Source organism: Triturus cristatus, chromosome 7 (genome assembly GCF_964204655.1).
Source record: "Triturus cristatus chromosome 7, aTriCri1.1, whole genome shotgun sequence".
Classification (NCBI taxonomy): domain Eukaryota; kingdom Metazoa; phylum Chordata; class Amphibia; order Caudata; family Salamandridae; genus Triturus; species Triturus cristatus.
This window is the reverse complement of record NC_140590.1, coordinates 10,946,025-10,959,422: the sequence shown is the minus strand read 5'-3', so window position 1 is coordinate 10,959,422 and position 13,398 is coordinate 10,946,025. Positions and strand designations below refer to the sequence as shown.

The window sequence follows — 13,398 nt, the reverse complement described above, 5'->3', positions numbered from 1 at the left end:
GAGCTTGAATATCATTCTGGCTGCGTCTTTCAGCACCACTTGTAGCTTGTGGATGAGGTTTTGGGGAAGGCCGATGTAGAGGGCATTCCCGTAGTCCAGTCGGGAGACAATTGTGGCTGATACGATCATCTGACGGGATAATGTTGAAAGGATAGGGACGAGCTTCCGCAGCAGTCTCATAACTCCTATACAGGTTCCGACCACTGTGGTGACTGGGTTGGCCATGGATATTTGGGAGTCTATTTTAATGCCCAAACTTTTCGAAACTGGAGCTGGTGTGGGGGTGTTACCCAAGTCTTGGGGCCAGAAGAGATTGTTCCAAGGGCTGTTTTTTGTTGGAGTCACCATGTTTTCAGTTTTATCTGGATTGATTTTTAGTGAGTTTGTCGTCATCCAATTCACTATAAATCTTAGGATGTTTTGTGCCCGCTCCTGGGAGTGGGTAGAGCTGTCAATCCTAAGGATGAGTTGAGTGTCATCCGCGTAGTTGAAGATGTGGCATTCCATGCGGGCTAGGGCTGCTACCAGGGGCTGTAGGTAGAAGTTAAAGAGGAGCGGGGACAGTGCAGAGCCCTGAGGGACTCACTATTGAGACCACAATACAGACGCACCGTCACCCCCGATATATTTGGGAGCTCAATACACATTCACCAATAGAACTACGTATCCATTGTCAATACACAATATACCCCCCATCAGCACCAAAACAGTACACTACACATGCAGTCAGCAGACTACTCATTCATTCACAGCACATGTGCACCGATAGCCCTGAACACGTTAAAAGGAGTACACAACACATGAACCATATCCAATCATGGTACATACACTAAACATGCATGGTCGAACTACATATTAATTGTCATTACACTACACACACACACATCAGCACCTCAGACATTCATTGTCAGCACACTACACATACACCATCAGTACCCCACACATTGTCAGCTCACTACACATACACCATCTGCACCCCACACATTGTCAGCGCATTAAACATACACCGTCCGCACCCACAAAACCATTGTCAATGTACTACACATACACCAGCAGCACCACACACATGGTCACAACACTACACATACACCATCAGCACCCCACACACTGTCAGCACACTACACATACACCATCAGCACCACACACACTTTCAGCCCACTGCACATGCACCAGCAGCACCCCACACATGCTCAGCATCCTAAATGTACATCATCAGCACCCCACACATTGTCAGCGCACTACACATACACCATCAGCACCCAACACATTGTCAGCACACTACACATACACCATCAGCACCCCACACATTGTCAACGCACTACACATACACCAGCAGCACCACACACATGGTCACAACACTATGTGTACATCATCAGCACCCCAAATATTATCAGCGCACTACACATACACCATCAGCATCCCATACATTGTCAGCACAATTACACATGGACCATCAGCACCCCACAGATTTTCAGTGAACTACATGTGCCCCCGGTGCACCCCACGTCAGTGTACTAAACATTCATCATCAACACCACACACATTGTCAGCACACTACACATGGTCAGCGCACTAAACATACATCATCCACACCCCACAGATTGTCAGGGCACTACACATGCACCATCAGCACCCCACACATGGTCAGTGCACCACAAGTACACCATCCGTACCGCACACACTGTCAGCACACTACACATGCACCATCAGCCCCCCCCACATATTGTCAGCACACTACATGTACATCAGCACCCCACACATTGTCAGCACACCACACATACATCAGCACCCCACAGATTGTCAGCGCACCACAAGTACACCATCCGTACCGCACACATGTCAGAGCACTACACGTACACCAGCCACACCCCACACATTCATTGTCAGTACACTACACATACTTCTTAATCCCTCAACACATACATCATCAATGTCCCATACATTCATGTCGGCACATTACAAAGGCCAGTTTTCACCTCTACGCGTTTTGTCAGCACAGTGGAAAACTTTTCCCACAAGCACCATCAGTACTCCATTTATTTACCCCCAGCATGGCTCACATGCACCATCAGCACTCTATTTATTTATCCACAGCATGCCACACATAAGTTGGCAGGGTATGCCCAGACGTGGGTCCCTAGCTCACTTTGACACTGGATTCAAGACAGCCTGGCCGAAGAGGGTTTTTCCCAGAAAACATTCCCAGGATGCTTGTTTCTGCTCCAGGGAAGACCTGGATTGGCATTTCGGGCTGGACTGTTCCCATGAGGCACAGGGTCAAGACTGATTTGTATATAGCTGGGTCTGAACTGGGGTGGCAAAGTGAGCTAAAGAATGCTGATGGATCCAACCCAGATCTGTGACTGGGGGTGAGTGTCTGAAAAGTTTCAGAACTCCTTCCATCATCAGCACTTTATTTAGCGCCAGTGCGACACACATTCACCATCAGCATTCTATTTATTTACCCCCAGTGTGCCACACATGCACCATCAGCACCTTATTTGCCCCCAGCATGGCCCACATGCGCCATCATCAGTCTATTTACCCCCAGCGTGGCCCACATGCACCATTAGCACACATGAACATTTAAGGGTCATTGAAACTCACCAATACTGAGCTGGAAGGTGCGCTTAGAAGTTCCGAAGCCGTTGCTGGCGCTGCAGGAGATCTCAGACTCTAGGAGCTTTTGAGTGACAAGCAGAGTAACTTCGCTCATCAGCCTGTTCCCCGAGCTGGTCACTGAGGGCTGGAAAGAGGATTAACTTTCAAACGTGGAATGTAAGCAGTACAGGCAGAGTGCACACAGGAGTAACAAGGAGTCCAGGGAGTACAGGCAGGGTGCACACAGCAGTAACAAGGAGTTCAGGGAGTACAGGCAGGGTGCACACAGGAGTAACAAGGAGTCCAGGGAGTGCAGGCAAGATTCACAGAGAAAGGCAGGAATAACAGAGTAAAAGGTGTGCAGGTAGGTTGCACCCAGGGAGGCAGGCATAGAGTCAAAGAGTGAAACAGGATGCACAGAGAGAGGCAGAAATAACAAAAAGTCCAAAGAGTGCAAGCAGGCTGCACAGAAAAATACAGAAGTAACAAAGAGTCCACAGAGGGCAAACATGGTGCACATAGATACAGAAGTAACAAAGAGCCCAAGGAGTGTAAATCTGGTGCACAGAGAGAGAACATAAGTCTCTCTGTCGAAGTTTCAGCATTGTAGACAGGAGGTCACCTATTTAGGTCACCTGCTTTCGAAGGAGGGTAGAAGGTTAATGCCAGAACGCATCACTACTATCTCTAAAATGCCTCTTCTGCAAACCCAAAAAGATGTACATGCTTTTATAGGCATTACTTCCTACTGTCAACAGTGGATTCCTAATTATTTTTTATTAATCAAACCTCTGCTTGCATTAACAACGAAAGACTGCATGAGCCTTTGCCTTCGACCCCCGATTGTCAACACTCTTTTGAACAATTAAAAGCTACGCTTTGCTCTGCTACAGTGCTAGGTACACAGGATTACAGGAAACCTCTTGTGCTCTACGTCCACGAGATGGCTGGTTTCTGTCTTGACTCAAATATTTGGTGATGGACAGAGACCTTGTGCTTATTTTTCCGCAGTGCTTGACCCTGTCGCAAAAGCCGTCCCGAACTGTGTGCGAGGGGTCACGGCTGTGGTAACTTCAATCAGACAATCGGCAGGATTGGTCTTCGGTACTGACCTCACACTTATGGTACCCCATGCTGTGGATACACTTTTGAATAAAATCAGGACACACCGCCTCACCAGTGCATGTCTTACTGGTTATGAATTAACATTGTTCACTAAGCATCTTACGATTAAAAGATGTGCCACTCTGAATCCAGCCACAATACTACCCCTCCCTTCCGAAAACAACGCAGTCGATAAGCATGACTGTATTTCCTGAACAGAGGAAGAGACAAAAGGATGGGTAGACTTGACTGATGTTCCCGTATCTGATCCCCAAGGATAACTATATGTCGATGGCTCTTGGTTTAAATTACCAGATGGCACCATTACTGCGGCTTATGCTATCACTATATTGCGCACAGTAGTTGAGACATCAAGGGTCTCCTACCAGTCCGCCAGGCAGCAGAACTCATTGACCATATACGAGCTTGTGAATTGAGTGAAGGTATGGTTGTCAATATCTATACGGACAGCCAATATGCCTTCGGGGTCGCACATAATTTCGGGAGATTGTGGGCAGAGAGAGGGTTTCTGGGCACTAAGATACAACACGGACATGTTGTATTGCAGCTATTATCTGCAAAAACACTTCCCAAGAAAATGGCGATTGTAAAATGCAACGCCCATAGAAAGGTGACAGATGCTGTTGGTAGAGGGAATGAGGTTGCAGAGCAGACAGCCAAGGAGACTGCCGAAATAAGATGAAGAGAATGTTTGTTGCAGGTCCAGCTAGGTGGGTTCCTGAGAACGCCATGTTTGAAAATACGGCTGAGAGTGAGAAAGAGGTACAAAGTGAGAACTACCAGAATGGCAGGAGAGTACAGCACAGTTAAATGAAGAAGGGTGTTGGATTGACAAGTCTGGAAAACAAAAATGGATGTGACCGGATGCATATGTGCTCCCTGTAGTTACGATGGCTCATTGTCCAGCTCATAATTGTGCAAAAGGGATTTGTAAACTATTGGCCCTGGTTTGGTGTAACAATAACATGTCCAAAACTGCTGAGCATTTAGTGAAAAGTTGTATGATTTGCATGAGGCACAATTCAGCGAAAGGTACCCCCACACCATCTGGTAACTTTGCGCCACCTACATTCCCATTTGAAGTCCTCTCAATAGACTTTATTGAGCTGGAACAGTGTAATAACCTCAAGTATGTCCTAGTGGTTATATGTACGTTTAGTAAATGGGTTGAGGCTTACACCACTAAAGACAATACAGCCACCACAACTGTGAAAGTACTCCTCAAAGAGTACTTCCCTTAATTTGGAATGGCCTGAATTATCTGGAGTGATAACGTATCTCATTTTAATGGGAAAGGTGATTAGATTAATATGTGAAGGTTTGCACATTAAACAGAAATGTCATGCTTCCAAACACCCGCAGTCAGCGGGTTTGGTTGGGAAGTACAACGATCAAACTGAAATTGGCAAACATTCAGGAAAATGACAGGGTTGAGACGGCCAGAGCCCCTTTCTTTGGCTCTTTTGTCAACTAGGACCACAGCACATCCTAGAACTGGCTTATCACCTTATGAAATAGTGTTTGGACGCCCGGCAAATGCCTGGGGAGCCCAACATCCTCGGAAATACTCCGACATTGAAGATTTTGTATTGCTTGATTATCTTGGACAATTGACAGAAAGTCAAAGATGCCCTTTGCAGAGTTTTGTTTTGCTATAAAGAACGGTTAGTGCCAGCGCATAGCTGGAGCAGCGCTCTCAAGTGATTGTGAAGACGGGGCTCCGCTCTGTATACAAATAAACAGTTATTGGTGTATATTCTCCACTGTCTCTTCGACTCTTCATTTGGTACGAATTCCTGAAAGGTGGTCTACGGTGACCCGGGTGGCCATAAGTGGGTCACTTCCTTCACTGGCAGTTCAGGCTGGACTGTTTCCACGGGGAACAGGGGCAAGACTGATTTGCATATGTCTGGGTTTAAACTGGAAGGGCATGGAGAGCAAAAGAATAATGGATTTAGGCCCAGATCTCTGTACTGGGGTGAATGTTTTACATTGTTCAGCAGTCTGTCCATCAATTGTTCTTTTTGCTTCAATCCTGGATAGCTCTGATTCAAAAGTTGTTTGAACTTCCAAAACTGTGGTGTCAAATTCAGTCTGTCAAGATCTCTATTCCAAGCGCAGCATTTTATTTCAAAACCCAAATCATCCTCTCTATGAAACCATTTCACAGGGATGGTAGAACACTCTCCTATCTGCTCCTTTACAGCCTCTCAACAAATCCCTCACAGGCAATAATAAATACCCACCATCATAGGGTACTTGTCTTTCGGAGAACATTGATTCCACATCAAAGATATGCCATCATCCTCTCGTCCATAGACTTTACATCAGCAAGTGTGGCTGCGCCATCCAATTACAGATTTTAAATCTCACCTCAATCTTTCAAATGGTCAGGCTTCAGGGCACCTCTGCAGACAGTACATAGGCCTCGCCACTGCATATTCAGGCAGCAAGACCTCAGATGTCCGATCCCTTCAATGCCACCATCTCCTTCATACCACGCCCAGCTGTCCCTCCAACTCTGTGGTGGTATGACTCAGACCTCCTTCCAACACACCATATTGTGCCACCAGCAGCTCTTGCTGTCTGAGCCGCAATGTCTTCAAATCACTGTGGGCTTCCTTTCTAGATGCTCCAACATGTTTTCATTCTCTTCAACTAAACATCCTCTAAAGTGTGAGGCAAATAACCTTATACATCACCAGTCAATGAGAAGCAGCGCCAACACCAAGGTCAACGCATCACAGCACAAGCGCTCACTTGCAGCAGCTGCAACCTTCACCGAGCCTGCAGCCACTTGTAGCAGAAACAGGTCCTGAACTCTCACAGCACAGACAGGCTCTAGACTTTCAGAGAAGAGGAGGGTTCTAGACTCTCACAGCAGAGGCAGGCTCCAGACTCTTGGAGGAGAGGGTGGGTTCTGGACTCTCACAGCAGAGGCAGGCTCCAGACTCTTGGAGGAGAGGGTGGGTTCTGGACTCTCATAGCAGAGGCAGGCTCCAGACTCTTGGAGGAGAGGGTGGGTTCTGGACTCTCATAGCAGAGGCAGGCTCCAGACTCTTGGAGGAGAAGGTGGGTTCTGGACTCTCATAGCAGAGGCAGGCTCCAGACTCTTGGAGGAGAGGGTGGGTTCTGGACTCTCATAGCAGAGGCAGGCTCCAGACTCTTGGAGGAGAAGGTGGGTTCTGGACTCTCATAGCAGAGGCAGGCTCCAGACTCTTGGAGGAGAGGGTGGGTTCTAGACTCTCATAGCAGAGGCAGACTCCAGACTCTTGGAGGAGAGGGTGGGTTCTGGACTCTCACAGCAGAGGCAGACTCTAGACCCAGAGCATAGAGGGGTTCTGGACTCTCACAGCAGAGGCAGGCTCCAGACTCTTGGAGGAGAGGGTGGGTTCTGGACTCTCATAGCAGTGGCAGGCTCCAGACTCTTGGAGGAGAGGGTGGGTTCTGGACTCTCATAGCAGAGGCAGGCTCCAGACTCTTGGAGGAGAGGGTGGTGGGTCCTGGACTCTCATAGCAGAGGCAGGCTCCAGACTCTTGGAGGAGAGGGTGGGTTCTGGACTCTCATAGCAGAGGCAGGCTCCAGACTCTTGGAGGAGAGGGTGGTGGGTCCTGGACTCTCATAGCAGAGGCAGGCTCCAGACTCTTGGAGGAGAGGGTGGGTTCTGGACTCTCACAGCAGACGCAGACTCTAGACCCAGAGCAGAGAGGGGTTCTGGACTCTCACAGCAGAGGCAGACTCTAGACGCAGAGAGGGGTTATGGACGCTGCCGATAGAAACACAAGCCCTGGCCACTTCATACATTTTGGATTTTCCTGGACTTTTTCTGACCTATGGACGCGCGTTGTTTTACGAGTGTCCGTTTACATTAGCAGCTGCCTGAACATTTTTCGAGACTTCCCTTGTTATTAGAGCGTTTACATCCCGTTTTACATGCCCGTCTACACTTTTCCCCCATGAGGAATGGTTTGCCCCCGACGAAGGGACCTGCTTGTCCCGAAATGCATCGGGCCATACTTTAAAAATTTTGGATGGACTAAAACATTGGAAAATTTTCTGTTATCACATTTTCGTACCTTTTCATGGACCTATTCACTGTATGATTATTGTCTAAATACGAAGGCACTCTTAATTACCTGATGCTGTGTTATATTGTGAATAACATGTATGTAAATCCTCTTTATGAACTCGAATAGAAATTTCAGTTAAGGGCACTATGTTGAATTTCTTTATCTTGTTGATTTGATCTGAATGTTAGGTTTGCAGCACACAAACCACGTGAACAGTGCATGCTACTTAGCAACTTTTCCTGCTACACTTTTCTGTCTCTGGTACAAGAGGCAGGCTCTAGACCCAGAGCAGAGAGGGGTTCTGCACTCTGGTAGCAGAGGCAGGCTTTAGACCCAGAGCAGAGAGGGGCTCTGGACTCTGGTACAAGAGGCAGGCTCTAGACCCAGAGCAGAGAGGAGTTCTGGACTCTGGTACAAGAGGCAGGCTCTAGACCCAAAGCAGAGAGGGGTTCTGGACTCTGGTACAAGAGGCAGGCTCTAGACCCAAAGCAGAGAGGGGTTCTGGACTCTGGTACAAGAGGCAGGCTCTAGACCCAAAGCAGAGAGGGGTTCTGGACTCTGGTAGCAGAGGCAGGCTCTAGACCCAAAGCAGAGAGGGGTTCTGGACTCTGGTACAAGAGGCAGGCTCTAGACCCAAAGCAGAGAGGGGTTCTGGACTCTGGTACAAGAGGCAGGCTCTAGACCCAAAGCAGAGAGGGGTTCTGGACTCTGGTACAAGAGGCAGGCTCTAGACCCAAAGCAGAGAGGGGTTCTGGACTCTGGTAGCAGAGGCAGGCTCTAGACCCAAAGCAGAGAGGGGTTCTGGACTCTGGTACAAGAGGCAGGCTCTAGACCCAAAGCAGAGAGGGGTTCTGGACTCTGGTACAAGAGGCAGGCTCTAGACCCAAAGCAGAGAGGGGTTCTGGACTCTGGTACAAGAGGCAGGCTCTAGACCCAAAGCAGAGAGGGGTTCTGGACTCTGGTAGCAGAGGCAGGCTCTAGACCCAAAGCAGAGAGGGGTTCTGGACTCTGGTACAAGAGGCAGGCTCTAGACCCAAAGCAGAGAGGGGTTCTGGACTCTGGTACAAGAGGCAGGCTCTAGACCCAAAGCAGAGAGGGGTTCTGGACTCTGGTACAAGAGGCAGGCTCTAGACCCAAAGCAGAGAGGGGTTCTGGACTCTGGTACAAGAGGCAGGCTCTAGACCCAAAGCAGAGAGGGGTTCTGGACTCTGGTAGCAGAGGCAGGCTCTAGACCCAGAGCAGAGAGGGGTTCTGGACTCTGGTAGCAGAGGCAGGCTCTAGACCCAGAGCAGAGAGGAGTTCTGGACTCTGGTACAAGAGGCAGGCTCTAGACCCAAAGCAGAGAGGGGTTCTGCACTCTGGTAGCAGAGGCAGGCTCTAGACCCAGAGCAGAGAGGGGTTCTGGACTCTGGTACAAGAGGCAGGCTCTAGACCCAAAGCAGAGAGGGGTTCTGGACACTGGTAGCAGAGACAGGCTCTAGACCCAAAGCAGAGAGGGGTTCTGCACTCTGGTAGCAGAGGCAGGCTCTAGACCCAAAGCAGAGAGGGGTTCTGCACTCTGGTAGCAGAGGCAGGCTCTAGACCCAGAACAGAGAGGGGTTCTGCACTCTGGTAGCAGAGGCAGGCTCTAGACCCAGAGCAGAGAGGGGTTCTGGACTCTGGTACAAGAGGCAGGCTCTAGACCCAAAGCAGAGAGGGGTTCTGGACACTGGTAGCAGAGACAGGCTCTAGACCCAAAGCAGAGAGGGGTTCTGGACTCTGGTACAAGAGGCAGGCTCTAGACCCAAAGCAGAGAGGGGTTCTGGACTCTGGTAGCAGAGGCAGGCTCTAGACCCAGAGCAGAGAGGGGTTCTGGACTCTGGTAGCAGAGGCAGGCTCTAGACCCAGAGCAGAGAGGGGTTCTGGACTCTGGTAGCAGAGGCAGGCTCTAGACCCAGAGCAGAGAGGAGTTCTGGACTCTGGTAGCAGAGGCAGGCTCTAGACCCAGAGCAGAGAGGGGTTCTGGACTCTGGTAGCAGAGGCAGGCTCTAGACCCAGAGCAGAGAGGGGCTCTGGACTCTGGTACAAGAGGCAGGCTCTAGACCCAAAGCAGAGAGGGGTTCTGCACTCTGGTAGCAGAGGCAGGCTCTAGACCCAGAGCAGAGAGGGGTTCTGGACTCTGGTAGCAGAGGCAGGCTCTAGACCCAAAGCAGAGAGGGGTTCTGGACTCTGGTACAAGAGGCAGGCTCTAGACCCAAAGCAGAGAGGGGTTCTGCACTCTGGTAGCAGAGGCAGGCTCTAGACCCAGATCAGAGAGGAGTTCTGGACTCTGGTAGCAGAGGCAGGATCTAGACCCAGAGCAGAGAGGAGTTCTGCACTCTGGAAGCAGAGACAGGCTCTAAACCCAGAGCAGAGAGGGGTTCTGGACTCTGGTAGCAGAGGCAGGCTCTAGACCCAGAGCAGAGAGGAGTTCTGGACACTGGTAGCAGAGACAGGCTCTAGACCCAGAGCAGAGAGGGATTCTGCACTCTGGTAGCAGAGGCAGGCTCTAGACCCAGAGCAGAGAGGAGTTCTGGACTCTGGTAGCAGAGGCAGGCTCTAGACCCAGAGCAGAGAGGAGTTCTGGACTCTGGTAGCAGAGGCAGGCTCTAGACCCAAAGCAGAGAGAGGTTCTGCACTCTGGTAGCAGAGACTAGCTCTAGATTCTCAGAGGAGAGAATGTCCTGGGCTCTCACTGCAGATACAGGCTCTAGACTCTCACCTGTACATTGGGGATGCTCCAAGTAACTTTGGGTTCCGGATGTCCCAGCACAGAGCAGGTGAGTGTGGCCTCTTCTCCCTCAGCAGAGAACTCGTTCTTGTACGCCTTGTCTTCGATCTCTGGCTTCCCTAGGGGAGAGAAAATCATTCTGATGACATTACTCACTCTTCTACAACTTCCTCTGTCACTCATTCGCTCTGCGTTCACTCTTTCATCTCAAAATCCCTACTTCATCTCCTCATTCTCTTTCTTGACCCCCCCTCTCTCTGGTCATGATCTCTGCCCTTCTCTCCTGCTCTACTCTATGTTAGACCACCATCTAAACCTGGTCTGATGACCACCTCTAGCCTATGGAACTACACACCAGTAACCGGACACTACCCATGTGGCTCGTGCTCGGTCTGTCATCTTACAAAACCAACTAAAACCCTACAACTACTACCAGACCTGAAGTGGACCTTGAGGTATCACACCAACTGTAACAACTGTAACACTACACATGTGATTTACATGATCACCTGCCCCTGTGGATTACATTACATAGGGATGACCTGCCGCAAAGTCAAGTTACGACTTTGCGAACACAAGAGTAACGTCAAATGTAAGAAAATCACAACCAAGATGAGTAGTCACTACCTCGAGAAAGGACATACAGTTAATCACCTACAATGGGTGGTTCTAGAAACACTAACTGTGAAAAATGCCAATGCAGAGAACATCTTGTTTGAAAAGGAACAGCGGTGGGTCTACCGCCTACGTACTCATATTCACGGATTAAATGATAATATTCCCTGGCTGAGCATTAACAGATAGGACAAAGTGTCCAGAACTTGTCAGGATTGATGAAATGAGGAATATAAATGAACAACATCCTTACAGAGACATCGTAATGTGTGTCACAAAGTGTCTATTCATCGTGGAATGTGTAGCACAGTGGTCTGAACTCTGATCGTTTACTGTTGTGAACTGGTGTACATATTATCTGATGATGACAGCGAATATACAACATGCTATGTACAAGGAACCACCCTTTCATAAGAAACGAGTGTAAGAGCCTAACAGTCCTCCTCCCTTTTTTTGACGCAACCAGCACTGTGAACTGGCGCTATAAGTATCTGATGATGACAGTGAACACTCAGCATGCTATGTACAAGGAAACACACGTTCATAAGAAACAAACTTTTGTAGGAGCCCAGCAGTCCTTCTTCTTCATTTTTAACGTAACCAGCCTTGACACAATTGTAGTGATGAAGAAAAGGGATATCTTCCTTTTTCTTGCCGAATTGTCAGAACGGAGCTCTAATTTACAGAAAATGACATTGAGCAGCTGTCCTGTGAAGTACAGCCCTGTGAGGCAACAAGCTAGGGGAGAAACCTAATACACGCGCAAGATTTATTTTGTCGAAACAAGTAAAAACTTTATTTCACAGCGAAAATACAAGAATCACAATATATGACAACACAACATCAGGATATCTTTAAGTGTTCCACAGATTAGAGTATTAACTACACGCACGAAACCTACTACAAGATGGAGGAGTTGTGAGTAACACGAGTCCTATCTTGTTTTCTATGAATTCGTCCTTTATCTTGACCCGGTTACCAAGCTCAATACACCGGGTGGAGATAAGCAGAGACAGAACAAGTCACTAACCGCCGAAAAGGTTCTGCTCCCGATACACGAGGACGCCGAAGAAAGAACGTAATGTATTCGATTTCTTAATACCTTTCTTTTCCATTTAAGAGCGGGTAAAGCTTACACCATCGGATGTAACCCTCAAACAGAACAATTAAGGTATTCTTTTGTTTTTTGATCAAATGTCGATGTGAATTAATCTTAGGTTCAGCTCCGTAGCCTGATACATGCTGATTAGGGTGTTAACAATGTGCATTTTTACTCACACCGACTGCCACTTCTGGGATGTCAAGTATGTTAATTAACCTCTGTTTTTGGGTCGAGTGACCGATGTACATGTACATTTTTATTCTCTGCTTCCTTAAATAGAGAGACTTGCCCTAATTAAATTCTACTGAGACCAATTGTTTGATGCATAGTCTGACACCACTAAATACCACTCACGCGATGGCTAACTCGTCGCTGGAGATAGAGTGTCACTATTTTCCTTATGAAATACGGATCATTTGTTAAACAATTCCTCCCTGATTTACATTATTAGATATTTTGGCAGCGTGATACCTTGAAATACCACTCACGCGGCGGCTCTCTTTTTTCGCCAGGAATATTATGCCACTGTTTCTCATTAAGAAATGCTTATGAAACTTGCTCTATTCTAAACGATCTCCCATGAATTACATTGCTTAATATGTTGGCAGTTTTTCCACATCTTTTTCATTTTGGCTAACAACATTCCCAACGATCTAATGAAGTTTGGGAATTAGAAATGATTGACTGTCTATCAAATGCACTACCTGGTGCACACATGTTTTTCCGTGCTTTTTCATGTCTTTTCATTTCCGCAAGAAACAGACTGGCCATGTTTATGAATAAGATGAATTGGTTGACGTACAGTCTGATACTATACAATATTATTCATGCTATGATCCATTCAACGCCTGAAATTTTGTGCCCCTTATGGGACACTTCTCCAGCTCGTAATATTGTCACTACCTGTTTTATACTTGTAAAGTCCTTGTTTTTGTAAATATATCACCATTTTGAAGGGAGGGCCGATTTTGCCTTTTACTGCATATGTATGAATATGAGTGGCCACTTTGGCTAAAGTTACATGTAAAAAGCATTGCCTTTTTATAAATTGCTACGACAGTTGATGTCTCGAATTATGAACATCCTGACAGCATACACACGGACTGTTTGACTAATATTCATTTCTTCTTCTTTC

At 47.8% G+C, this 13,398-nt stretch overlaps 1 protein-coding gene across 3 annotated transcripts in view; it reads right to left on the bottom strand.

Moving 5' to 3' along the window:
* BCAM (basal cell adhesion molecule (Lutheran blood group)) overlaps positions 1-13,398 on the bottom strand; it is a 444,431-nt gene that overhangs the window by 50,086 nt on the left and 380,947 nt on the right. For all 3 annotated transcript variants that reach the window (XM_085615482.1, XM_085615483.1, XM_085615484.1), the window contains exons 11-12: positions 10,538-10,665; positions 2,608-2,746 (exon numbers count right to left, since the gene is read on the bottom strand). In XM_085615482.1, coding sequence (XP_085471608.1) covers positions 2,608-2,746; positions 10,538-10,665 — 267 coding nt within the window. The remainder of the gene's footprint in view (positions 1-2,607; positions 2,747-10,537; positions 10,666-13,398) is intronic.